This window comes from Labrus bergylta, chromosome 3 (genome assembly GCF_963930695.1).
Source record: "Labrus bergylta chromosome 3, fLabBer1.1, whole genome shotgun sequence".
Lineage (NCBI taxonomy): Eukaryota > Metazoa > Chordata > Actinopteri > Labriformes > Labridae > Labrus > Labrus bergylta.
The window spans coordinates 22,525,635-22,553,383 of NC_089197.1; the positions used below are offsets into that span (position 1 = coordinate 22,525,635).

The following is a 27,749-nucleotide window of genomic DNA, read 5'->3' on the forward strand; positions in this document are numbered from 1 at the left end:
GAACACTGCAGCCACATATCATGCTTCCTCAGGCAGTTAGCAGCGCTGACACGAGCTATGTGCCAGTTTCCTCTCTCTCTCTCTCTCACAAACACGGTGAGATATCTGGAGACCCCCACACAGTCCTGTCAGGAAACTATTTACTTTAGTTGTCTCTGTGTCAAGAGAACACACACATGAATCGAAGACACACACTGGCAAAGGGCTGTGTGCTTCTTTTTCACAGCTTGTGGCATTTCCATATTAAACATTTGTTCAACTTTCACACTAGAGATAAACAATAATGAGCTGCTGTTATTTCTTTTAACTCGCAATTTGACTTATTCTGTAAGACCTATTTTTAATATATTTTAAATGGGAATACAACTTTTTTGATATTATAAACATACAGTTACCATTTTGCCAAGATTTATATAGTTTTCTGTGAAATGCATTAACTCAGGTAATGTCCTTAAGTAGCTGTTCATTTCAACATTTCAGGGAGAAATATTGTTCTTGTACTATTGTTTCACTGGGGCTTCTATCTAAAATAAAGTTATTGATCTGAGTATTTCCTCTATCCACCATTGGTTCTTGAGCAGTAAGAGAGGAGAGAGCTGGTTCTGATCGGGGTGAGAAGATAAACTGAAACCTTATCTACACCAAGCTGCTGTGTGCTGCATTATTTCATATCTTTATTTACCCTGAAGAAAATATGACAGAAACATCAGAGAGTGGAAAAAGCATGAGCTCAGACTTTGTAACCTGGCAGATATAATCCAATCATTCTGCTGAGGGCCTTACTTTGAGTTTAACGCCACTCTATACATCATGCTGTATATCTAATTTAAGGCCGAGCTGACTGCTCTTTGAAGATGCAGTTTTGAAATCACATTCTAGTTTTCCCTTCCCAAACAGCAAATTACTCCTACTCCCGCAGGACGCGTGATTTCGGACTCTAAGTTTGGAGCAAATCACTTGCAGACTACTTCACAAGGAGCGTATTAACCCGAGACAAGGGATGTGGGATTCAAGTTGAAGGATAAACAACCTCATCATCGATGGACAGCGTAGGAAAGCTTTGACTGTAGTGAGTGTGTACTTGGTTCCACCTCAACAACGTCAACATACGCTCAGAGTTAGGTTTGACGCCAGATACCACAGAGAAAAGCAAAAATGTGCCCCATAATTGGTAACAGTCTGTGAATTTATGTAAGCAAGGTAGGCTGTAATTAATCCCAGCACAATGAGGATCCTCTGAGAGGCGTGTTCATGGAATTGTTATTGGACGTCACCACGCCACTCTGGATCCCATCAGATTCGGAGTCTAAATAGTCTGCAATCAGGTGGGGATCCCCCTCCCCCCCCCGTCATCAAACATCTCCAACCAAATCCTTCACAAAAATTACCAAAGGTTATCAAAGAGCATCTACCATCAGACTCTAGCCTACACGAACCCACCCTCATTTCCACTGAAACTTGCCTTAGTGCCTCCTTGCTTCCTCATTAAAAAAGCCCAAATCCGGCAGATGAAATGAAGACGGGCTGCGGTTTCCTGTGTGAGTTGGAAGAGGGATGATGGGAAAGGCAGGTTGGAAGGATGCTGAATAGTAATTGGCAATTCTTATCTAACACATATTAGCAAAGTTGAGAAATGGTATTTGCCATGTTGCATTAGCCTGCTGCCGTCCCATCATTGCCTGCCATTCCCAGCAACAACACGCTCCAAATGCAGTCCAGATGTCTCAGCCATCAAGCTTCAATATTTCACAAGCGCCGCATTAATCTTATCAAGTGTGTCACAGATCCCAGCCTGATAACATCTGCAGGGTTTAAGAAAATCACTGCCTGCAGCTGACCACAGCTTCACTGGAACCTGAAACTGATATCTCCTGCAGGTTTATTTTGCACATGAATTAACTTAATAAAATGAAAGTCTGACACTAATTAGTTTGTATCTGTTTGTCAGTGAAATTTAAACATAGGCAACCATGATGTGGGAAGGAAAGAGGGCTTCAATGAAGCACACATTTATGTTGCATCTGTCACATAGTTTTGCTTCTTGTTTAAAACTAACGTATAAATAGATGAGTCTTAGATAAAGATGGGCAAGTGATTATGCTGTTGTTATATTGAGTAGACTGCTTTTGCTTTGTCAGTAAAACACCTTAAAGAATTCAGTTTGTAAAATGTGCTCTGTAAGTTTATTTATCATTTTTATTAGACTTTGTGACTCATAAAATCATGGCATCATAGCAACATCAGCTCTTTCCTTCATTGTACCTGTCCTCAATGCGTCACAAAATAAGAGCACATTGGTGAAAGCCAACAGAATGCAGTTTGTTACAGTCAGAGGGACACACACAGCATCCTTAGGCTGCTACAGAAAGTCTACATGAGTCACAGCAACCACAAAAAGAGTACTTTTAGCTCATCAAGTGAAAACAGTGGCCCACAGTTTAAAGAGCAACATTTATTCTATTTATTATTTTTTATGTTCTTGCATACTTGCATTTTGTTTGACATCAACAGGCCACTGTATACCACTGAACAGCAATTCAAAAATATCTCAGAGATCAATTCTTATGTTTACTGAAAAAGTTGATGTGTTATCTGACAGCGTCTGTAACTGAGGAAAACCCCTGACTTTGAACAAACACGACCATTTGGAAAAGCCACTGTATTTATTTAATCCTGTGAGATAGCCTTTCATAATGACATCTGTCTGCAGGCTCGTGTCTATTTTCCACACAAAGTTGTAAAAAGTCATTATTGTGTCATAACAGTCTGCTCCAACAGCTGATGAGCCTTAATTGCATATGAGGGATTATAAACAAAAAGAGATCTCAACGTCCAAAACGCTCAGGTTCAAAAAGCCACTACATCATCAATTCCAGTTTACTGGTATGAAACATTCCTGAAACATGCTTAAAATGTAGCCTTAAAATCCATTTGAAATCAGGTGCTATTATGCAAAAGATTTAAAAACTGGCCAAATACAAACTGAATGACAATTAGGTTAGCTAGTTTCTCAACAGTTTGCCCTGAGCTGAGTCTGGGATACAAACTTTGCCTTCACACCGTTAAGACTCTTTAAACTCTTAAGAATTCTTGTCCTTGGAGTGAAAATCCTGTTTGATGGGTCCTGATTGCAGGGTCCAAAGCCTGTTTCCCTCAGGGCCAAGGTAACTCTGGTTTTCCCAGCTCTGGCCTTCCAGGATCAGTCCTCTTCTGAGGAGCGCTGGGCTGCTTCATCGTGAACCTCTCTGTAGGCAGCCATGGGGCCACCGTCAGGAGTGTAGCTCCCCATAGAGATCTTCAATCCCTCAGACAGTTTCTGGGCGGCCAGCTTGGCCTGTAACTCCTGAAATTAAACAGAATACAGAGAAAAGTTGACATGAATAGGCTGGTAACAGAAAAACAAGCACATTATCATAAGGCAGCACAGCCATAGCTATTAGACTCTTGGTAAAAGAAGTACTGATAATAAGCTCAACAGGCCTCTGTAAGCCGACAGCAGCTCACTGTTTGACATTTGGCTCTCAAGTCTTTACTTTGGATGGGAAGTGATACTTGAAGCTTAAAACAACTGAACACTGCCCTCTAGAGCTTAAGAAGGGATCTGATGTGGACCATTGTTTTCAAGTTTTGTCAAGACGAACTAAGAATATAAGAAAATAACAAACTTAGCAAATACTAAAATTATATAAATATATCTTAATAATTTTTGTTAACTGTAAAAAAGAGCAAAGCTGTGTTGAAATGCCTTAAGCACTGTGTAAGAACTCCTCAACTTCAAAGAGACCAGTGCAGGAGTTGTTGGGCAAAGAAAAAATGCAGGTTTGTTTGGCACAAGAGTTGAAGAAGATCAACCTTATGTAGGAAAGAGGCTTTAGCAGCAAGACAAATAAAAAAACAGTTAGGGAACTTCGTAACATGATCTGGCTTTTCAACCGTTACCACTGTGGACTTTGTGGAAAATATAGAGGATGTTAAACCGCTGTAAGAGGCAGGGCAGAATCATTCCTTCACATGGTTTTAGATATAGGAAGTGTTTCCCGTCTAAATAAGCCTCAAAATCATGTCTCTGCTACTTCCACTGGATTCCTTGGACACTCCCATTTTACCTTCAACAGGACATCCACACCAATGCAGCGTCTTGTATGATTAAAACATGGCTGTTTCAGTCTGCATGTCCTTCAAATGCTTGATATTCTCTATGGCTGATTGCAATGCATTCAAATTCAATAAGATAACACCCTGCAAGGAAAGCAGCCACAAATTTGCCAAAGCAGGTTAAAATGTTTGCCCCGGTCGGTCTGCTTACAGTTTTTGTGTGCTAAGGACTCAGCGACACTAACCTGCTGCTTCTTGGTTTGTTCCATCAGGAGTGTGGCCGACTCTTCCAGAGACAGGAGCTGTGCCGGACTATGGTGGAGAGGAGGTAGTTTGGCTGCAGTGATGTCATCCAGGTGTTTTTTGTCCCGCTGCCTCCTGTCCTGTGTAGAGAGCGGCGAGGAGCCTGCAGAGGATTGACTGGGTGAAGAGGATCCTGATGGAGATACGTCACTTCTGTGGAGCAGTCTAGAAATACAGATGTGAAGATTTAATGTGCAATCAAACTGAAAAGAACTATGAACAAAGGCAAATCACATAACGTGCTTACTTTAATCCACATTAATTGAGTTATTTTTAACATTACATTTACATAATTAAATCATTACATTATAAGAGAGTCCACTTACTGATTTGGTTTGAATTGTTGCTTCCTGGGAGCTGAAGTCTTCTCTTTGTTTTCCAGGAAAGTTACAGAGTGAGGCTTTTTTGGTATCTCCTTAAGTGAGTAATTTTCTCTTGCTGTGCTCTTTATCGGGTCTTTAGACTCACCATTGAAACCAGTACTAGTTTCAGATAGTCTGACCCTTTCTAAGGCCTCCACAAGGTCACCCTCTTTTGTCTCAGCAGAGTTCAGAGAGGCCCCAGCAACAGCCGTCTCCATGGTTTCCCCAGCAGCCACACTGGAGACAAACTGGTCCTGTTGCTCTTCCAAAGAGTCATTTTCATGCATGCTAACAGAGGCAGGAGAGCTCTCCAGGTCCTGTATGGCATCACCTGCAGCACACTCACTTTGCGTGTTTGGGTGAGCGCGCTGCTGCACGGTGAAAGCTTGCTTGTACTTGGACTGTAACTCTGTGCTGACAGCAGACACCAAGCTCCGTCTCCTCTCCTCTTCATCGTGGAGTTGAATGGCAAGGCGTACTTTCTCTGCGAATTCTTTGATCTTTTTCCCTTTGTCAGGAAGAGTCTGTAATAACCTCCTGGTAACAACACAAGACCTGTTACTTCATGCAATATTCAAAACGGCCTTCAAAGATACAAATGTGATTTAGTATCTGCATATGTTGTATATCCTTCCTGTACTTTGGTTTACATTAATTTATGTATCTCATTCAACATTAAAAAGCACTATTACATGCGCATTATACTAATACTATCTGATGTTACACTTCTGTTTAGTTTTCAACTGCACTAAAATAGGCTTTAAACGACTAAAATGTCTTAACTGTAAAGCATATGGATCAAATCTCCATCAGTTATAAGTCATTCATACGTTTTTATTATTTTGCAACATGGGAATGTAGGCTTTGTTTTTACAAACATGGTAAAGCTGGACCAAAAAGTATGAACAACAACTTGTTATTGAATCCCATCTATGATCAAATTCAGCATTTTCCCTCACTAGCACTAAAAATATCTACGAGCCACTACATCTTTCTGCAAGTCACATCTTAGACTCGTTTCAGAACATTGTAAAATCTGGGTGTAAACTGAGTCACTGATACCTGGTAGGAGAATATGGAGTTTAATATCCTATAACCTTGATATCTGAATACTCTTTACGAAACTTTCTTATGTAAAAAAAAAGAAACACTACTAACATGAGAAAAAAATTATATCTGACATCACCAACATGTTACATACATTGGCAGAATGTAGCTCTTAGTTTCACTCCTTGATCTTGCCACATATCATTTGTAGGGCAATAATAATATCAAGTGTGTTGCAGCTTTATGCTTTTTAATATGCCTGTTTCGTAACATGATTGTATCTGTGCTCTTTTAACTTTAGACGGGTTGACCTGGGAAGACATCCTGAAGCTCTCATAAGCTTTTAACACATTTTGTCACCTCATTTCTTCTTAAATTCAAACTTACATATTGATTGTTTTGTGCGACAGGAAGTGCCTGAATGAGTCGTATCTGATCTTAACCACAGTCTGTACCTTTCCTGCCTTCATTACCCAGGAATAACACAAAATATGACTAATCCGTGTTGAACTCACTTGTTAGAGAGTATATTCTCCTGCCGCTGGAGCAGCTCTTGGAGCTCTTCTTTGCTCTGGTGTCTCAGGTCTCCCACCTGTCCCTGGCGCCCTGTCCACGACGAGGACATCACTGTTAGCTAGAGACAGCTAGCTACAGCCATTCAAGATTTAAATGTGAAACTTTAAACAAACTCAAGTTACAAGCTAAGCGGCTGAACCGACTCCGGCTCACTGACCTTTAAAGGTTAGAGAGCTTAAACTCCTCTAAAGGTGGTAAGTTCACGTTTTAATACATCTGTCAACAACATTTCAAAGTGGGAGCTCCTCTTCTTCTTCTGTGGATATTATTGGCAGCTGGCATCCAAAAAGTTGCATTACTGCCATCTGCTGGATTTAATTATTACTCACATTCCTAAATCCTCCTCAACAAACCTGTTCTCAAGAGATATTTAAACAAGCTTTTCGGCCTCTCCCTCTCTCCCCACACTCCAGAATACTTTTGGAATCTCTTCTTATGAGTCACTCTCTCTCTCCATTTCTGACATCATGTTATGTCTATGTGCTACATACTTTCTACATTTAATAACTACATGTTCAACTGTTTCTGCTGGATTGCATATCTCACAAAGACCGAATGAATGTTTGGACATTGCTTGTGGTGTCCCCCAGGGGTCAGTGTTGGGCCCAATTCTTTTTATTTTCTAAATAAAATGATATATGTAAAACCTCAAATATTCTACAATTTGTGTTATTTGCAGATGACACACATATTTTTTTGTACGGGAGAGGATTTGCAGCAGCTTCTGGAGTTAATTACATCTGAAATGAGCAAATTAAAAAGGTGGTTTGACAATAATAAATTATCGTTGAATTTAAGCAAAACAAAAATCATGTTGTTTGGAAATTGTAATTTAAATAATGACGTAAATGTTAAGATAGATGGTGTTAATATTGAAAGAGTGTATGTAAATAAATTCCTAGGTGTGACAATAGACCACAAGCTCTGCTGGAAACCTCACATAAAACATGTTAAATCTAAACTGTCACGTAGCATCTCAGTCCTATGTAAAGCAAAGCATATATTGGATCACAAATCATTGCTTATTCTCTACTGTTCAATGATCTTACCTTATTTAAATTACTGTGTGGAGGTGTGGGGGACCACTTACAAAAGCTCACTGCTACCACTAGTCACACTTCAAAAACGAGCCATAAGAACAATCAATAAAGCAGGATATTATGATCACACCAACCTCCTGTTTTTACATTCCCGTACTATAAAGTTCATTGACCTGGTTGACTATCAAGTGGCACAAATCATGTTCAAAGCAAGAAACAAACTGCTACCAGGTAATATTCAAAAACTTTTTTTTGACAGAGAGGGGGGTTATAATTTGAGGGAAATGTTAAATTTTAAGATGCTAGCTGTTCGCACAACTTTAAAAAGTCAATGCATTTCAATTGGTGGTGTGAAACTGTGGAATGGTATGAGCACGGAGCTAAAGCATTGTCCAAACATGATCCAGTTTTAAAAAATGTACAAAGCAATGATTTTCAAGGTACAGGAATGAGGGAGAGCTTTAAGAAGGAAAAAAAATAAAAATAATAATAAAATAAATATAATAATAATTGGGTTTACAAGTTTTGTATACACAGGTGTATGTTAATGTGTATTATATATATGTAAATTGTACATATAGTAGCCTATACCAAATTGTATATATGTCATTACGACCTACTCTATTCTGTTGCTCCCTCTGTATTTTACTTTATCTATTTCCCTCTGAATTGAGTATAAATGTCTAGAGGATTACTTGCTGCCCTCTGTAGGTCAAAAGTAGTCGTCAGCACCTAATTTAAAAGTGCACGAGCTTCCAGAAGTTTCCCACACACCTTTGTCAACCCATATCTCGCCCCTCTTTAACGAACAATGTCCCGACTTTCACCAGTTGTCCTTACAATCCCTCTGAGTTCAAAGTCAGTTTAATTTTTAACTGCGGCTGCTCAATTGGGGAATATTCAAAAAATAGAATTTTCTCTGATAGTTTATGTATTGTATTAAGACATAACAACATTGAATATTTCCTCTTATTAGCCTACCTATTTTTCAGTATTCTCCTTACCTCGTCATATATTTTAATCACAATCCTCAATCTTGATAGTAATTCTATAAGAATAATTTTACCCTTTTTGCCTTCTTCAGGGCTTTGGAAATTTTGGAAAGCTTCTCTTTTCAATTTAACAATTTCACAAACTCTATATCATGCACAATACTATAAACTATGGATTAAATAAAACAGTTTAAAATAAAATAAAGGGGTTCTAAAAAGCAAACAGTCTGTTGAGACAATGAGGACAACTGGTTATTTATGTAGTAAAGTCTTTATTGTCCAATCATACGCTGGCCTCTTGAATGATATGTATTGTCAAGAAAAAGGCACATCTCAAAGCTTTTCAAACACAGTTCTGGCAGTGCAGACAACAGCTGGATAATACTCAAGTGCCTGTGGCTCAGGAATGGCAGTCACCTCAATAAGGTCAATGTCTTTAAAGTGAACATTTTGATCAATAGCAGAGTACTTCATAATATCTATTTCCATAAACCCCTGTTTACAAATTTCAAGAGATTCATTCCCACCACCAGTATCAGATAGTGGGCTGTTCATAAAGGCACAACGCATGTTAATAAATATTTTGTACATAATGTGACAATAAGAAAATAATATTCATTTAATTTGTACAGAGCCAGTATAAAATTATAAGAAAATACACACTATAACCTGAACCTTCATACAAGACCGAATAAGTAGTACATTCACTGTAAACAAAACAAATATAATCCTTCAGAACATTTTTCACACAATGTTTTTTTTTTTTTTTTTTTTACAGAATATCAGATTATTTACAACCTAAAGCAATCATTATCAATAATAGTGTCACGTGCAAACATAGGCTGAAAACCAAAAGGCAAAGTATACATCATAGTCCAGAGTCATATTCTTCATTGTTTAAATGACATGTAAAGACAATTTTGACTGCTTTAAAAGTGTGAGTGTTAAAGGAATTATTCAATATTTTACGATTTTTCACTCTTTTTCCAAGAGTTTGAAGAGATGTAAAATATGGCTCTCGTGACTGTAAGGTAATGTAATCTCAGTTAGCTCAGAAGTAACAACAGTAACTCCTGACTGTTTTTTAGCTGCAGCTTCATAAATATCAAACAGTCTTCACATACTCTTATCTTCATGTTAAGCTTATTGTAGCTACCTCTATCTTCGCAAAAATACTGCAAAAACAGGAAAAACTCATAGCCCCAGAAATAGACTGCAAGCATCTCTCAAGCTCTGTTCAGTTTAACTTTTCGTACAGCAAACTCCAGGAAGGACTGGGATGAAGTTCTCAGAGGTTCTCAGGCTTAACAGAATTAGGTTTCAAAGTAAACTTTCACATAAGGGAAACTTCATTTTTTAATGCTTTTTGCTGATGAGTACATTGGTATCGCTGTAATGTCTGTCTACTACGCATGAAGCTACCCTAGTTGCTTATGCTAGGATTAGCACAAAGACTGGAAACGGGGGTAACTGCTTTCTATAAACATCAGCAAGTCTATAACTCACTTATTTCATTGTTTATTTTATTAAATTTAAGTGTTAAAAACAACAATTTTGCCACTTTATAGGTTTTACAGGGCATTGTTGCTGCTGTTGACTCTGGGAAGTCACTTCTCCCTGCCAAGGGAGTCCCACATATGACAAACCGTGAAACATAATTTGCTGCTGAACTACACCTTGTGCCATTTACAGATTGAACAAATTACATATAACCTATAAATTACTGAGTTTTAGAGTTCAAGTAGGTACAATGTTTTCCTTGTAAAGTATTAGTTTAGCTTTTTCCTCACTGTTTACAGTTTTTGAGCTAAGCTAAGCTTCTGTTGTAGCTCCTTATTTCAATAAGAGATGAGAGGTCCTTAATACAGTATCTTGTGCAACTCCGAACAGGAACATGCATTTCCCAAAAGGTCTGAATATTACTTTGCAATTACTCTATGTTGATATTTGATGTTATTTCCATGAGTTTCATGAACGGCGTGTACACCTGAGGTGCCCTTGATCTCGGTCTAGCAGATGACAAGGATGAAATGGATTCCCTTGGACTTGGTGGAGTGTCTGTGTTTGTCTCTGCATCCACCTCATCTCGGGACTGGACTGGGCTAACAGGGGGCTCAGTCTCAGACTGGCTGGTATAGGGGAATGTCCCACTTGTCACTGAAGGGTTAGACTCCAGGTAGCGGCTGTACTCAACAGGAGTGTACCTCAGTAAACTTGACTGCAGTCTGCTGGGCGGAGGGTTATTAGACCTGAATGTCCTAGGGTTGATGGGTGAAGTCAGGTAGATGGATGGATGTTGAATGGGTGGTGAAGGGGATGAGGGTTGTATGGGGGATGAGGAAAAACTTGGGGATAAAGGTTGCGTGGGAGGTGTCATAGATGGAGGTTGATCTGGTGGTGAGGGTTTGGGTAGAGATGGAGTTTGAGGTGGTGGTGAGGTTTTGGGTAGAGATGGAGTTTGAGGTGGTGGTGAGGGTTGATAAGGAAATGAAGGATGAGTAGGTGATGAGGGTGGAGATGGCGTTTCAGCAAGCGATGGAAGTTTCATTGGTGGTGGGTGTCTTATGGGATGAAGATGACTCGATTCACTCTGAACAGGAGGTTCAACATCAAACCTTTGACCTTCATGTCTGCAGATGCACATTGAGACATCAGATTGATGAAACACCACCAACAGAAGCACCAAATATCACTATATGCTACTAAACATGTGTCCCCAACTGCACTTCTTACCTGGGGAGCAGGTCGCAGCCTAATCCTATCTCCCTGGTTTCCAAAACATCTCTGGGCCTATTCTGTGTGGACATAAAATACTTCAGCTTGTCTTCTAATTCATTATTCTAGGAAAAGAAAAAGATGAAACAACACTGTCAGGTCAGATACATGCAAAGTGATTTGATAGGTGCAATGACACAAGGAAACAACACAGACATTGTTGAAAGTTTAGGGTATTCGGCACTAAGCAACCAGAGGATCATCATCCGTAGCCATGCAATAGAAAACCACACCACACCATAAAAAAACACGGTAAAGAACTTACCTCACACTCCACTATCGCGATTCTGTCCAGGAGCTCTGAGATGAACATATCCTTCTGAGCGACCTGAGACCGCAGTGTGCCAACCTTTACAGTAGACAACAATTCATTAAAGATGAAATTTTAAAATATTTATACAAATATCTTACTTATGCACAGTTTATTTAATCTAATTCAGCGATGTTACATTACATGTTATGTTTGCAGGAATTGTTTAATTCCTTAATTTTTTTCCTTGAAATACTCCTGTTATTAAGGAGGGTTGTTGTACTAATTCAAAGAAACACATGAATGGAGAGAAAAGCTTTAAATGTGATCCTCATTCTTTTTTTTTTGTTCTTTAATTGAAACATATTCATTGGAAAATATTTAATACCAATGGACTGATGAAACACCATCTCTATTATTTTTATTTTTAATATGACAAAATAAAATTACAAGAAGTTATCCGTGAGAATAAGTGAATAATGAGCTCTAGGGGCCATTTTAGATTATTTACAACACTTTTCAATCACTAAACCCTTAATCCTTAAATTATGTGTATGATTCTTATCCTCTAAGCTTTGAAAACACCACACCCACTCGACGTCATATGTAGATTTAGATCCCCTGTGTGCACTGAGGTCATCTGTCCTCTGGATGGTAAACAAACTTCTGCATCTTCATCTGATGTTTGCCTCTCATCCACACCCAGTATAGAAACAAAAACAGAACAGTGGGCTATATGAGTGTTAAAACAGGAATAGAATATACCCTCCTTACCTCTTCAATCATTCCTTTGACTTTTCTCTGCTGGCAGAACACCATGTCATTTAAGTGTTTGATCCTCTCTCTGAGATTCACAGCTTCAGACTGAAGCTCTTTGGACCTAAACAGAACCAGCGTGCGGTTAAACACATATATGAATCCAAGCATTATTCAGAAATATACAACTAGGTCAGATGCTTTTCAGATCATGGATTACAGACTTAAAGGAAAGATAAGTATTGAAACATACATATTAATTTATGGCAATAATACTTCAAATCTTCAATGTTACTCTTTCTTTATGTGGCTGTATTGTCCTGAAGTTAAGGGATATTTCATAAGCATAAAAGTTTATTCTGAACCTTAAAGACCTTAATGTAAGGTACCTGAAGCTTTTTAATTGAGCAACTGACAACATTTTTTTTTACCTTTTGGCTACATTAGCATCTGTTGTGTCTGTCAGTTCCAACAGGCGTAGACGCTGCTCACAATCCTGCAGCTTCTGGTTGAGATGACTCTTTTCCTGTAAATTGGATTGTTCAGGAAAAGTTTATCACCTGCAAGGAGTGAAGATGGCTGGATTTTTGATGGATTAAATTGTTGCCCAACCTTGCTCATACAGTCGACTAGACGCTCCAATTCGATGATCCTCTGGTCCCTCTCGGCAATCTTGGCCTCTGCAATCCTGATGTTCCTCTCTGCTTCCTCTAGTCGCCTGATGTACTCATCAAGTTGTGCCTGGGTAAACAGAAACACATTTCAGCTTAGATGTAAGACTGCTTTAAAAATCAAATTATTAGCTTGTCAGATTTCATCTCCATTTTTTCATACTGTATCACAACCATTGAAAAATGTGTCAGAACTAAAAACAATGGAGAAATCATCCCACATTAATCTGGTTTTGATGTCATTTTTTTAGACTTTGAAACAGTTTGTTATGCAATGGTGAGACTTCATAAATAAGGAGTAAAGAATGCAGACCTGTAGGTTTTCTATTTCCTCCCTGTGTTTCCGTTGTTCTTCCTGCAGCTTTTCCTCGTACTCGCGCTCTAGCTTTGTTGAGAGTTCCTGCAGCGCCTGAGTGCTGGCCTCCCGTGAAGACTCCACCTTAACAATGCAGCACAGTAAAAATGAAAACTTTGCTTGGCTGATTATTCCACATTTATACCAGATAAGCAGATGCAGATGAAGCTGATATGTTACCCTGCTATGGTAAAAAAAAAAATCTGTTCTTAAATCTGCTGGATCAAAGCACAATGCTTATTTTCCCCCATTTGTTTATTCCTTAAAATGTGGGTACTTTTTTCTCTCTCTTTACTTCTTTTGCTCATTACACACATTCTAACCAAAGACATCTGCTCAGAACATTCAGGACTAGCCTACATTATTGATCAGTTCAGTTTAATTTCAATTCAGATTTATATTAACCCATTGCAGAAAATGGAGGACCTGCAACAGGTCATTACGGCCTTCTCGACTGCTGTGCAAAAACAAAGACTTCACTTTTAACGTTTAAAAGTTTTTGTTGTACAAGGGTGTTCGCAGAGAGAAGAATTACCTGCAGTCTCAAAGTCTCATTTTCAGCGTGAGCAGCAGCCAGCTCCCTCTCCTTGTCTCTGAGTGTATCTTGTGCTTTCTCATAAGTGCTCCGCAAACTCTTCACCTCGTCCCTTTTGTCCACCCTGCTCTGACAGTTCTCCAGCAGTGATTTCTGCAAAGGATACTTTTATTTATCAAAAGGTCTTTTTCTTGCATGGCAGGCAGCTTTCATGGAGCAGTTCTTCACAGGATCAGTGACATTGATTTGTTACCTGTAGTCCGATGTTTGCAGATATAAGCGAACTGTTCATCTGATCAAAGCTCTCCATGGCGTTGGTCCGGGTCCTCACCTCTGATTCCAGACTTCTTCTATGGGAATTGGCAGCCTAAAGACACACAATATCCAGGTATAAGTGCCTCAAAAGCTGGAGTTGATGATGAAGATCTGACTCGTCATGTGTTAAATAAACATTACCTTGATTTCCTGTGAAAGCTTCTGCATTGATTGCTGCATTCCTCCAAACTGTCCGTACATCCGCTCTCTAACCTTCTCCAAAGAATCTCTCACCTGTTAAATGAACATACACATATTACCCTTACAAGATACAGATATTATCTTCATAAAATGAAAGGTATTATCCTCACATACTATAATGTGTTGACCCCGAGACATGGCTGCTCATTTGCACTCACCTCCCGGATGTACTTCATCTCGTCCTGAAGGTGATCGACCGTCCACTCCCGCGCCATCACCTCCTGCTGTCTGTCCGAGCCCATCCTCTGCACGATGCCGTACACTTTGGGTCCATGAAGCTGCAGTGAGGTCTCTGGCGCCCCATTGGTCATGTCCCCAAGGTGCTGAGGGAGACAGGATCAACCCCGGTCAGGTTACTGTAGCCACTCTGCACTCAGCTGACTTATAATGGCATTCTGTTTGTGTATCTGTGTCCGAACTATGCACAGTCTCAGTTGTGTCAAATGTGCTTGTGTGTAGATACAAATGCCTGCACATGTGCACTTGATCAGGCATTTCCAGTACTGCTGCTGAGCACTTGAAACAGGAGGCTGGGAACGAATGGCTAAAAAGAAAAGGTGCAGGGTGTATTGAAGGTGTCATGTTTCTGCAACCCAGTATATGAGCTGCTGTTGTTTCAACCTTTTGTATCTCCAGCATACAGGCAACTAGGGGGAAAAGATGCACAGCAGCAGAGGAGTAGGCAGCACTTTAAACAATAGAAGAACTAAATAACAAATGACAATAAAAGTCATAGGTGCAGATAAATTACACAACTGAAGCTAAGAGATTCAATTTCTATAAATATTTCAGCCCTGCAGTCTATGAGTCACATTTGTTTGAGGGGGTGGGACTCATTTTAGGGATTTGACTTCTGAATAAAATTAATTTATAACAATCTGTAGGTATATAGAAAAAGATGGATGGCTACACTGAACACTTTTCAGTGTCACCAACAAGCATCTTTTCATGTTGAAATTCAATAGGTGTAGTATTACTGACAGGCTGAACGGGCCTGCACAGAAACATGTTCTTAAGAGGAATGTCAGTAACACACATCATAACACTGTCATGCCTATACTGTATCTCATGTTGTTGATTTGTCAGTTACCTGCTGAGGTGACTCCCTGCCTGCTGGCCTCTCTCTTTGGATCATCCCATTCTTTTTCTTCTTCCAGGACGCACTGACGTCCTTCTCTTTCTCAGCCTTCAAGAAGGGAAAATAAATCAACAAACATTCAAGATTGCTGTTTCGGAAGATTAAATAAGTGTTATCATTTTGTGTAAACATTCCTCAGAAAAGAGTCCTCATAATTATTAAAGACACTGATGCAGTCATGCTCTCTCGTCTGTCATTGTTCCGGTATAACGTGCAGAAAAGGTGCTCTTCAGTTAAGACTCAAAAATGCAAGAAAACATACAAGATTTTAGCGGTTTCATCAACTTATTTCTGAGTTTGCCCTCACTGTGTCTGTTTTGAGCATGTTACATAGATTATGCAAATATTTATATTTTATACTAGTGCACAGTGCAGCAATTTACACTTACACACATACACACATACAGAACATACATACATACATACTAAACATTCATACTGTGAGAAAAAGGCATCAGTCCCAGCCTCTATCAGAGATAAGAGTGAGGACATGAACAAAGACGTCTCTGTTGTCATGCGGACAGAACCCAGCCTCACATTTCTCCACTACTTCATCTACAGAGGACGTGCTGTTGAGAAACATTGAAGGTTCGCACTAATAGGCGGATGTGAATTCCAGCAGATGGGAGGGAAGAACAGCCATCTTTATGTGTAAACAGCACAGCAGCCTTCTCTTTTGAAAGCTCAGAATTACAATGGTGTATGCGCTGCTTTGAATTTTACAGTGACTTTATTTGAGTACACTGGTGGAAAATGTTTACCTGCTCTTTGTTGCAGAAACTGTAAATTTGGGGGTAACATAAGACAATTGATTGGCAGCCACTCAGACATTATTGGCTGAGTCATGTAAATCTGTCAAACTTATAACACTCTTGTTTGAAATAAGAATCTGTCAGTCTATTGCCAAACATTTTACGAGGCAAGGTGCATGTTACACATAAGCTGACTGTGTATTACTGCATTGTGAAGCACTCAATTGATTGGATTAGCTCCTTATTCTAGACACACATTTGAAAGTTGTCCTTGAAATCACAACACAAAGGCCCTCGCTCTTTGGACTAAATAATGTTCACTTTGAAGAGACTTTCGGCCATTGTGGAGATGAAATCCAATGATAGAGGTGTAGAAATGTCTATATGTGTGTCAATGTCCTTTGTGTGTGTCATCTAGGCCAGAGTGACTGGTTGGATTGTGTCCAAAATGTGTCGGGTTGCCGGATACACCCTTTCTAATTTCATGGCAAATAACCACTTTAACCAGCGCTCCTCCTGAAACAAAATATCTTTGTCAAAGGAAGTTTCTGTCATTTCCTTCCTTCTTGATTAACTTCCAGCCAACCCTTTGCCCTATTTTTCTTTCACTACAAAGGCATACAAATACAAGATAAACCAAGCTACATTTGACCTTCCCTGCAGATTGCATCTCAGATCAAAGACTGAACTATTTGAGACAAAATGTTATTTTAACCCACTGGCCTCAAAAGGAAATAGTTGCTTGAAATACTATAATAAAAAAAACAGCCTGTTACACCATACCGTCACAACACTGTGTCACTGTTGAAGTTTGTGCTGGTATTTGAAATGAATGTTTTGCAACAATTACGGAGGTGTCTTTCCCAGCAATTACAGCAGCACCTGTACAGACCTCTTAGCTCAATGCCGAATAAATAATGAAAACGTGAAGAGGACACAGAGAAGTGAGTTTTTAACGTTTCGAACCCTAAATCTCACCTTGTAGATTTGCTCCAAGTGGTCTCAAAGTGTGCAATAGTTATATGCAATAGTTTCCATGCAGATTATACTTTGCCTGGTTTTAGCTCTACTCTGAATAAACATTAGCCTGCACAAGGACTGCACAATTACTTTTACATTACTATTTCACTTAATTTAGTCTTGTGTCTTTGGGTTCTTTTGGATGTTATAGCTTTTTTGGGGGGAGGGGAGGGGATAAACTTGTTAACCATGTCGTTGAGACTTAGATGAAATGTCACTGTTTCATGTTTCTACAATAACTATGAAGCTATCACCAGCTGCCATTTAGCTTAGCTTAGCATTAAAACTGTAAACAATAACTAGCCCAGCTATGCCCAAAGGTATCACATTCTGCATATTAGCATCTCTTTAGCTAACTACACATTAATTCGCCCCACCAATAACAAATTGAATTTCTTGCGTTTGTTGTACAGAACTTCATAATAAAGAGGCAGATTTTGTTTACTTTGAAACAATTCTTTCTGTAACTTTTCTTAATTTTCACTTTTCTATTTTGTGATTCATAAATATTTTTACTCTAGGAACTTGACTGACTGCCTGTAAAAACTCTAATGTTAGACTATAGATATGCTAATGTGTACACGGGGAGAAGGAGCTGCACAGTTGCAGATGCAGAGTCGGCGTCCTCACTAAACACACACTTTAGTACACGTCATCATCAAGCACCTGTGTGTGTCCTCTACTATGTGTTCACTTTTGACCCGACTGTCCTCAGTTCCAATAGTCATGGTCCCACCCTCCAGAAAAGAAGCATATTCAGAGATTAGGCGTGCTATCAGTGCAGTGTGACTGGATGAACACCATACTTCTTGGCCAAGGTTCATTTAAAACAAACCGCAATGTCTCTGTAAGGATTTTGTGCTTTGTAGAGAAAAGGGCCAAAAAAACCTTCTCAGTGCCAATAATAAGCTACGCTCAGCTCTTGTGCTCAATGTGGCAAACTCTGGACGAAATAACCCGGACACAAACAAAGAGTCACCTATAGCAAACACCCACACAGCCTGCAGCATTTACTTTACCCACAGTCACAAAACACACATGATTAATACAGAGTCTAATTCTGCCCTTCAATAAGCAAACGTCATAACATTAATAGCTCTGTTTTGTTTTAGACAGTATTTGAGTCTCTGCTTTTTCAGCTTTTAGGTGTCTCCTGGATCAAATGTATTGTCTGTTCGGTGAAAGTATTTCAAATATGTTCTATTGTATGAAGTAGATTTACAATACAGAGTCAGAGTTGAGCTTTGAAGTAAATGTGAAACAGCTGTGCGTGCATTATCTCACACACACATACGCACGCACACACACACCCACACACACACACACACACCGAAGGAAAAAAAAACACACACCCACCCTCCTGTCATGATTGTGTAACCGGTCCAGACGATAAAAACACATAAATCTCAGCATCTCCACCATATTTAAAAGATATTTATGTTGTTTGATAAATGAATTCAACATATTTAACACTTATTATTTAATATCAATATTTTTAAGAGTGATTTGGTGTGTATGGTCATGTAGTTAATATATTCATTGGGTTTGTGAGTAAAAGCTTTATCTTAATTCTATTCATTAAACTTTACCTATTGAAATATGGCTGTCAACTAAGACGTATAGGTAGGATATAGCACAGTTAGTTGTGTGCATTTAAATGAGGTAGATATAAGACTTACTGTGCCTGAGTTTGCGGTTTTTGCCTCCTTGTTTCCATTATCACCGGCATGTAGAGTTAACCTGAGGCGCCTGATCCTCCTCTGAGAAAGACAAACAGACAAAAGGCAAATAAATGATGTTCTGCACGCAAATGATTTCATGCATGATGTCATCATGAGCAAAGATAGCAGTGCCAACATTAAAACAGCTCTGAAACAGAACATTAAAAAGAAGGAGTTGACACATGTCACAGACTTCATAGCCCACAACCATCACTGGTTTATTTATAGACATTAGAACTACAAACAACATGTATGTAAATGATGGGAGGAGTAGTACACAGATGCATCCGTTGTGACTTTTACACCACAGTGAGCGCTTTGTTTTGGTTGTGAAGGAAACCAAAATGTTGTACTGTAAGGTTCTTCGAAGATTTTATTTTAGAAATAATTCAAAAAATACTGCAGACATTAAACCATATAAAACCACATTACAACATAACTAGGGTTTTCAAAAGATACTAAGTCACAATGCCTACTTTCTTCAACAGAAAACAATGGGAATGAGTTTAAAGCTATAGTACAAAGGCCTGTTTTATCAGAGTGCTGTTCAAATAAACATGACAGCCCTGCCTCCTGCACAATCAGCTATCATTACATGCTCTTATGAGTGAACACATCCTCTGACAAACATGAACTTTCAAATGATCAGGCAGCTGAAAAAGTAAGCCAAGACTTAGAAACTAGTTTTCTGCATACAGACAAGCGACAGAAAAAGAGAGGAAACAAACACTGGGCTATCTGCAAAACAAAAAAAGAAGAGAGAGAGTAAAGGGGAGTTTCAGTGTCTTGACGTCTCAGAGACTTCTTACCTCACTTGAAAAATCTGGAGAGTCCTCTGTGGTGGTGGTGGTGGTGGAAACGGTTCTTCCCGAGCCGTAGCGAAGCATGTCTCCTCTTCTGTCCACTCCTCGCCTGTCTTCCTCTCCCTCTCTCGACCTCCTCCCACCCTTCCTCTCACTCTCCTTCCTGAGTTCTGTTCAAACTCTCAGAGCGACCATCTGCCCCCAGCTACAGCCAGGAGAGAGGAGGGAAATTCCACTCCGTCAAGTCTGCTGCCGGTCGTAGTGGTGGAGTTAGTGGGTCTGTTGGGAGTCCACAGGGCCCCTCTGAGTTACAATCCAGTGTCACACTCAATAACACCAACACAAATATGTCATTGTCTTAATTCCAGCCAGACTGCTCCTAAATCCACCTGACTGACAGGCTTTCTTCACTCTGACTGTCTCTCTCTACCTCTCACTCTGTGAGTTCCCATCAGACCTGTCGGGCCACATTTCAGCCTCCTCCCTGCTCTGTGCCTCATGCTCAAAGAGCTGTACTTTCACAGGGCGGGGCCACCTCCAAGGGCAGGGACAGGTGGAGCTGCTTATCACCAGGAGTGGCTAAAAAGAGGAGCTGGACTCACAGTTCACTTTACAGTAATAAAACAGTTGGACAAGATATTTTTTTACACATGAAAAGATTCCAATAGTGTTTGTAATGCAGAATGTATCTATTTAATGTGTATCTAAGAAACAAGTTTTGTGTCCTATTTAGTTGAACGTCTAAAGATTGCTCTACCACTATGCGACAAGTGCAAATCAGTTTCCATTGCATACAAGTTGTGTGAAATGTTGTACTTGTCACTCCACTACCTTTAAAAGCTTTAGTGAGAAGCACCAATTTGACCAATTGAAATACTGGATGCATATTAGAACACCAATAAGTGAGCCATCTAAATAATGATGTAAAACTAAAGTCTATGTTTATAAGTATGTGACTATTTAAGCCAATCACCTTCTCGCTCCTGCAGGCCTTTTTTAACAGCATGACACCCTGTTCCTCATTGGATTCATGGAGGGCACAAGGCAGACATGAAACATGATTGATGAAACGGCCAGAATGCATTACTTTAACTTTAGTAAAATACTGAAGAGGTGCTCTCTATCAAAGTGTTTGTAAAATGGATAATTAGATACAGTTGTGCTACATAATGAAAACATTTCTCAGAATCAGAATCTGAATCAGATTTATTGGCCAGGTATGCTTACACACACAAGAAATTTAACTTTGGTGAACTGTGCAGGTACAACATTAAATATCAACAATAAACATAATAAGAAAATAGTAACATTTACATGAATAACTATGAAACAGTGCAGTGGTGAATTCTTGATACTTTCAGAACTATTTACGTCTAACACTAACATGAACTTGAATGCAGGATAATTAATTGATATATCTATTTTAAAGTTCTTTCTGACTCCTGCTGCTGTGACTTCACAATAAATGGATTTAGAAACTGTTTAATACTGAAGGTGCGTGAGGTGTCTTGTACAGGCGATCCTAGTCACTGAATTATTGATGCAGTGTTAGAGGGATCATGATGAAAAGGAAGACAACACTAAAACCATTATTTTTTAATGTGATTGTTACTATCGGTCGAACAACAACACAGTTATTTTGACTCAGAAGATCATTTATACTAATTTTCAGTTTAAATCCTTCACCGTCCTGTCAGAAATCTTGAAGGACACATACATTCTTCCTGACACCAGGATCACACTCCTCTTATTTATGGCCTGCAATAACTCCCTTAAACTAGAACTCTAGAAACTAGAGACATGCAGTCACAGAGGAGAATCAAGTTAAAAAGTAGAAGCTGCGAAGTAGAGCCTGTTCAACAAAGATCTGATGTTAGCTAATGTCATAATACGTACGTCAGTGGACATATTAATAAAAAGGAAAAATTGTCAGTATCTATCAGTTAACAGGTATTTCTTCAGGACTGAGGAGTTAATTATTCACCACACGTCAAACAAACTGTGTATATAGTTTTTCTTTACCTCTGTAATCATGGAACCGGTTGCTCGGCTAGACCTTGGTCGAAAATGTTGAATCACTGTGGAAATCCTCTCCTATAAACAGATCGCATTTACTTCCTGTTGTGATTGTATCCAGATAGATCTGTGAACAGATACTTAATCAGAGATGGATTAGTCCCAAGGGGTCAGAGTAACAAGAACTACTGCATTTGTATATGTAGATTTTGTACATCTGCTCAAGTATACAGTATAATTAAAAAATGTTTGTTTGCTATTTCATGGCATCTGAACCTCCATTTGCCAAAAATGCACTGTATATCACAAAAACCTCTGACATACGTCGCTTTGGGTAAATTGTAGGATACAGGCCCTAGCTTTATATTTCCTGTTTGACAGAAGTTGCTTGTGAAGTAGTTTGCTGTTGAAACTAAAAACAAAAGCTGCTCAATATCTCTGCAGCTCAGGTTGACTTGACATGTAGATAGTGTTGGACAGAAAAGGACCATCATGGCTGTTGACAGATGAATGTGCTGCCTGTGATGAAATGACACAACTCCACAAAGCTGCACTGTTTTCACATGTGGGGCAACCTGGCAGAGGACAAAATAAGTAAACCTTCCTGTCACATATCAAAGCTGCTTTCAAAATCACAAACTTTGGTCAATCTTTGTGGGAGAGTCAACATGAGTATTTTTATGCATCACAGTAACATAAGTCCATAAATACACAAAAAGAGTTATCGTGCAGAGACATGACAAGTTGACATGAAAAAGTTGTCTTTGTGTTGCCACAAATACATTTTTCATTCAGAAAAGTTGAGGGATTGTAACTAAGAATTAGGAATTTTGTCTAAAAATATTTTTTTTTTTTTAAGATTTACACATGAATTGTGTGTCTAAAGCATTGTTGTCTTTGGCAGAATTCACTTTTTTTGCACAAAATGAAGACTGTTTTTATAAATTGGAGAACAATTTAATAAAAGGAAGACAGAGAAGTACAGAAAATAGGAGTTTTTCAAATAGAAGACTCAAATAGAATAAAACGAAAGAAGCTTTATGGACCACATCGGACTCACCCTCTCTGCAATCACTTTTATAGCTCAGGCCTCAGATAACTGATACAGTTATAATGTTGACCAAGATATCATTATAGTGAAATAAAAACAGTTGTACTGATTAATCAGATAATCTGCAGACGTTATTGATTCTGAAACTATTGAACATTTGGCTTGGTGTGAAGAAGAAACTGAAATGTATGATGCCAATATAAGTAGAGAAATGTTTCACATATCTGATTTCAATTCTCAACAAAAAGTTATTCTTCAACCTTCTAGAGACTGAATTCATTGTGTAAAAAACATGTTGCTTTAATGTAAAAACTACTCGTTGATCATGATTGACTTCAGACACATGACTGACTTTGACTCCAAACAAACAAGCCCTGAAAGCAGGTTTGTCCTGCTGCTCTGAGGTATTCACTGCCTGAGGCGTCATACACACGTAAACGCTGTACCAAACCTGAGTATCGATCAAAACAATAACCTCTGTGGGTGTTGATCTATAAATAACATTTATAAATATTACCTTTGAATTGAGAGAATTACTCTTCTTTTCTTGAAACGCTGTATTTTATTAACAATAGGAAGCTCTTCCAAATTGAGATTTCAAGTATTGTGGAGTTACTCGTTTGAGTGGGAGGTCTCCCCCTTTCTGTCCCCCTGGGGTCTGCAGAGGTTTGACATCTCAGTTTGGTGATGGAAACCAGCCACCATTCCCAGTTAAAAAACATTTACAGTAACTGTCCACCACTTCATTATTAATACTAATTCCTGCAGGAAGTAACAAAACACATAAATAACACATATTTCCCTACAGAAATGTTTATTTTAAAATAGCAGAGACGATTTATGCACTAATTAAAACTCACAAAACATATATAAACTTATATTCATCAGTGTATTAACAAAATATGTTAATATCTCTTTTTATCTAATCTTTCTCCATCTGCCTATCTGGTCTTGTAAATTTGAAAACATATATCATTATTACAGCTAGGGGGCAGCATGGCACTGCAAACATTTTCAAAATAGAATCACAATGATTTATTTGTTGTTCTACAGAGAGAAGTTTGTTAACCATTGTAAGACTTGTAAAACTTGCATGTTTAGATCATTGAAATAGAGATCTCCGTGTGAACAAGAGCAGCTTTTAACTTTAAACCGTCACATTTCCCTCTTTCAGTCTTCTACCTCTTTATCTGTCAGAGCTCACTCTGACTGAAGTCACTCAAGCACACGAAGGAATCTCAGGAATGATCACCTTGTTAAGCATATGCAAGTTTCCTTTGGAGCCCTCCAGCCAGCAGCACAGATCAGTTTACTGCTTGGTTTGACACAAGAGAGAGGGAGATAACGCACTCCAAGGGTGGATTTGTTTGTTGCACACAGATTAGCAACAAATGAAGGTCATGACCTGCCAACAATAGACCGTCAAGCAGAGAGAGTGGGAAAGACCTCTCTATTCAACTTTTCATTCTGCTGAAGTCAGACCGAGAAAACTTTAACATATTCTCTCTGTGTGCTCAAGCACTGCACCAGGAATCAGTCTCTTCTTCCCCAGGGACTGAAGGAGGTCAAAGCTGTGCACTAAAGGTGATCAGGCCCAAACACAGGTCATATATGCTTCATCCGTTCCAGCAGGAAAAATAGTGACCCGGCTAAGCATGAAATGAAAGATAAAGAGCTGCTGTTGACACAGCTGCTCTGACTCCACACAGATTTTATCTGATCATTAGACACAATATGAATCAGATCATCTCAGGCAAAAGTATGTAAGAATGGGGTTTGAGTGCATATTTGCCTTGTCCTTTAGTTAAAGTATTTTTCTGTATTCAGCCCAGTTACTTCTTAGTCCACTACATTTATCTGACAGCTCTGTAACTTTAAACTGTCACATTTTGTAAAGTGCAAAAGTTGCAAACTTCTTCATTTTTTCACTTTTATTTGATAAGCAACTCCACCTCAATCAGTTCATTTTTAAATGCTGCACACATTTCAATACATGTTGTGATTTAAAACACTGTAATAACTGCTCTGCATGTTGAAGGGTCTATTTTGATACCTTGGATTCAAACAACATTCACTGTGGGGCCATTCAGGTATTTTGGGCCCCTTCAAAACATCTCCAGAACCCAATTAAGCTACCCGAAGCCGTCAATAACTCGCAACTTTCTTGTAGTTGAATATAGAATAGTTACTCATAGTGAGCTGTGATAATAAAACCCTGTGCAGGCATGCATTTTCACTTTCTACATACAGTGAAAGTCACTATTTCATGCAAGAAATTGTTCCTAAGGACATCTTGAACCAATCCAAGCGTTACATTTTCTGTCACTGCAGATCTATTCTAATCATTCATTCTTGTCTTATAATTAATATTTACAAATGTAGGCTAAAGGTTAAGATGTAATTTTCAAATCTTTAACCATGCAGCCATTTGAAGGTTTTGGAAAAACATTTATATTTAATGTAATACATCTATGAAAGCGAGTGAACCAATGCTACACAAGACAACATTTATAGCCTTGGCTCATTTGAAGTGCCAAACCCATTAGAGAAGAATATGAATCCCTAATAGAAAATATCTTTTTTTTTTTATATATTAAAATATTTAACAGGATTTTTCTATCTGGAAAAAAAATTCAATAAGGATAACCATGTGAGAGTAACTGGAAGTAAATTTATTTGAGTGTCAGCAGAATTTATAAACAAACAAATGTGTACAGAGAGGTAGTGGTAGACAGTTGTCTAGATACACTTTCCCTCCAAAGATATCAGAACAAGATATTCAACACAGAGAAAACAGAGAGTGCAAATCATCACAGTGTAGAAAACATCAATTTGTCAATTTATCTCATCTGAAGAACTTCCCTCAAACTTGGAGGACAGATAGCGGAGGCCCAAATGTTTCTTTCACAGGCACTGGAAGGCTTCATGTACACAGTGGAGAAATTTAAATACAAATGTACGATATTAATAAAGCAAGATGTTTGCCATTAAGAGGAAGCGATACCAGATATTGACGTTAAATAAAAGTGTTTGCAGTTGAATAACTGTATTGTGATGAAATGGTTTTGATGTATAGGGCTTCGTTCAGTGCTGTAACTATTAAAAGTTTGATCCAGAATCATTAATCACAGAAAAAAATGTTAATTTAGGGATGTGTTTGCATGAAGCAGCCTCTTCCAGGAGATGTCGTATAAAGCAATACTGTGATGTGACCATTATTTGTGATACAATTAGAACTAATGCCAGTTTATCATCCATAAAAAAACTGTAAAAAATGATGTGTACAAAGTCCCTCATTCACTGGTCCCTAAACACTCACTGAGCCAGGATTGTAAATTTTCAACCATGAATAAATAAAAAAACTAACATCCTAGCACTCCTCTCTTCATATATTCGGATTTGATCTTCATTCATTAAAAAAGTATATATTTGAGTTGAATAAGTGATACAAAAAAATATTTATAAACTGTGTGTAAAATTAACATGTTTGATAAGCATAAGAAAGTCAGGTAAATAACCTCATTTTGTTCACAAAGGCAGGAATGGTTTTTCAAGTTTACCATAGTCAGAATGTGACTTAAATAACTCAAGAGTGATTGTTAACAAAGAAAAATTCAGAGCACAAGTGACTTTTTTTTTTTTTTTTTACACAGGTAAGACTTCAAATAGGAATGTAATTATTACAAAATTAAACAGTATTTACATTTGATTTCATGAGCAAAGGCGTAAAGCGCCATTTATCAACTCATTCATCCATACTTCTTAGAGCTGCAGCTCAATTAATACTGAGTGAATTTAAGAACATCAAGTTGGCGGCCGGATTACTATCCCAGAGAGTTCTGTGAACTCTGTGGTCGTATGGATCTTCAAACAGTAAAGTACTCTAAAGTACTTACCTGTAAATGTTTTGACTATTAACATGTCATGGTGAAATATCTACAGTTTTGTGTAAAAGTACTTGGCATGATCTCCAGCTGTTATGTCCCACAGTGATGCATATAAGCATCTTATCCTCGGCCTCAGGGTTCTTTTTACAGAGTGAGTGTTGACAACATGTTGTCCTGACTCGAGGAGCGCTTGTAGCCGGAGGATGAGCTGAAGTAAGTCTCGCCGTCCGTGCTAATGTCATCATCGTCGTCGGCGTCATCGTGCAGATTGCTGAGCAGCGGAGCGGAGTTGCTCTTTCGCCTTTACACAAAGACAGAGGATTAATTGAAAATATGTCTGTAGATTATTACTAGGCCTTCTTTTCTTATGTTTAATCATTGCTCTGTCTGTAAGTATTTATATATTTATAGTTTATCTGATAGGGACAGATACAATATACATAGACGAACTGAAAACAGCAATTCATTGCAAGTATCACAGTGTTTATAGCAGATGCTAATTTGCAACACTCGTCCCTAGAAGGGTATTACAAAGCAGTTAACTGAGTTTACCTCATTTCACTTCGCAGAGTTTTGACCTGGCTCTGGAGCTGGTCGTTGGCCTCCTGCTGATCGTCCAGGTCTCTCTGCAGCTTCTTCTTGCTGTGCTCCAGTCGGTCGATCTCCTCCTCGGCCTCATCCATCTGCCGCTTCAAGGCCTTCAGACGCAAATTCAACTATAAGAAGAAGAAAACATGCAACGGGTTAAAAAGGGTTCAACAACAATCGACAAATATTTTCCCAATAAGGCTGTCAGTTGTTCATTTATTTAATACAAGGTCTGTAGTGAGAAAAAAAAATACTACAATCAGAGTGTGTATAACATACCTGGTCCTTTTGGTCTTGCATTGAGTTATGCTCTTCTTCAGTTTGCATCATCATTTCTTTCACCTTCCTCTCCAGTCTTCGGTTCACTAGCTGCAGGTTGGCACGCTCCCTAAAACACACGCAGCATGATGCATCTTCATACATGTCATGTAGCATTATCATTCTGACCTGCAGAAATCTTTGTACTCTAGGATTAAAATGCTGGTCTAATCATTCAAAAT

At 38.6% G+C, this 27,749-nt stretch overlaps 3 protein-coding genes across 4 annotated transcripts in view; all 3 read right to left on the bottom strand.

Annotated features, from left to right (window-relative positions):
* Positions 1-2,155: 2,155 nt before the first annotated feature.
* Positions 2,156-6,635, bottom strand: polr2m (RNA polymerase II subunit M). Its single transcript, XM_020625690.3, has 4 exons — positions 6,323-6,635; positions 4,725-5,297; positions 4,341-4,563; positions 2,156-3,343 (listed from the first exon to the last, which is right to left on the bottom strand). The coding sequence occupies exons 1-4, from the start codon at positions 6,430-6,432 to the stop codon at positions 3,200-3,202; spliced, it is 1,050 nt and encodes a 349-aa protein (XP_020481346.2). The 5' UTR covers positions 6,433-6,635; the 3' UTR covers positions 2,156-3,199.
* A 2,032-nt stretch (positions 6,636-8,667) lies between these two features.
* On the bottom strand, positions 8,668-20,197 carry myzap (myocardial zonula adherens protein). The gene is made up of 14 exons (XM_020625688.3): positions 19,714-20,197; positions 18,863-18,943; positions 15,364-15,459; positions 14,432-14,596; positions 14,214-14,306; positions 14,011-14,124; positions 13,758-13,910; positions 13,181-13,306; positions 12,809-12,937; positions 12,628-12,722; positions 12,215-12,320; positions 11,456-11,539; positions 11,149-11,255; positions 8,668-11,045 (listed from the first exon to the last, which is right to left on the bottom strand). Exons 1-14 carry the CDS (start codon positions 19,789-19,791, stop codon positions 10,346-10,348), a joined length of 2,127 nt encoding a protein of 708 aa, XP_020481344.2. The 5' UTR covers positions 19,792-20,197; the 3' UTR covers positions 8,668-10,345.
* A 5,228-nt stretch (positions 20,198-25,425) lies between these two features.
* Positions 25,426-27,749, bottom strand: part of cgnl1 (cingulin-like 1) — a 28,950-nt gene continuing 26,626 nt past the window's right edge. For both annotated transcript variants that reach the window (XM_065952976.1, XM_020625757.3), the window contains exons 17-19: positions 27,529-27,637; positions 27,214-27,377; positions 25,426-26,962 (exon numbers count right to left, since the gene is read on the bottom strand). In XM_065952976.1, the coding sequence (XP_065809048.1) occupies positions 26,806-26,962; positions 27,214-27,377; positions 27,529-27,637 (430 nt within the window). In that variant the 3' untranslated portion in view covers positions 25,426-26,805. The remainder of the gene's footprint in view (positions 26,963-27,213; positions 27,378-27,528; positions 27,638-27,749) is intronic.

What these genes read in the sequence shown, in the direction of transcription:
- polr2m (XM_020625690.3), bottom strand. Translation starts at nt 6,432, where the DNA reads ATGTCCTCGTCGTGGACAGGGCGCCAGGGACAGGTGGGAGACCTGAGA. An exon ending in CAACAATTCAAACCAAATCA is followed by an intron (nt 4,564 to 4,724) that starts GTAAGTGGACTC and finishes CTGTATTTCTAG; the next exon opens with ACTGCTCCACAGAAGTGACG. An exon ending in AACAAACCAAGAAGCAGCAG is followed by an intron (nt 3,344 to 4,340) that starts GTTAGTGTCGCT and finishes GTTTAATTTCAG; the next exon opens with GAGTTACAGGCCAAGCTGGC.
- myzap (XM_020625688.3), bottom strand. Translation starts at nt 19,791, where the DNA reads ATGCTTCGCTACGGCTCGGGAAGAACCGTTTCCACCACCACCACCACC. An exon ending in CTCCAGATTTTTCAAGTGAG is followed by an intron (nt 18,944 to 19,713) that starts GTAAGAAGTCTC and finishes TGTCTTTCTCAG; the next exon opens with AGGAGGATCAGGCGCCTCAG. An exon ending in AAACCGCAAACTCAGGCACA is followed by an intron (nt 15,460 to 18,862) that starts GTAAGTCTTATA and finishes CCCTTCTTGAAG; the next exon opens with GCTGAGAAAGAGAAGGACGT.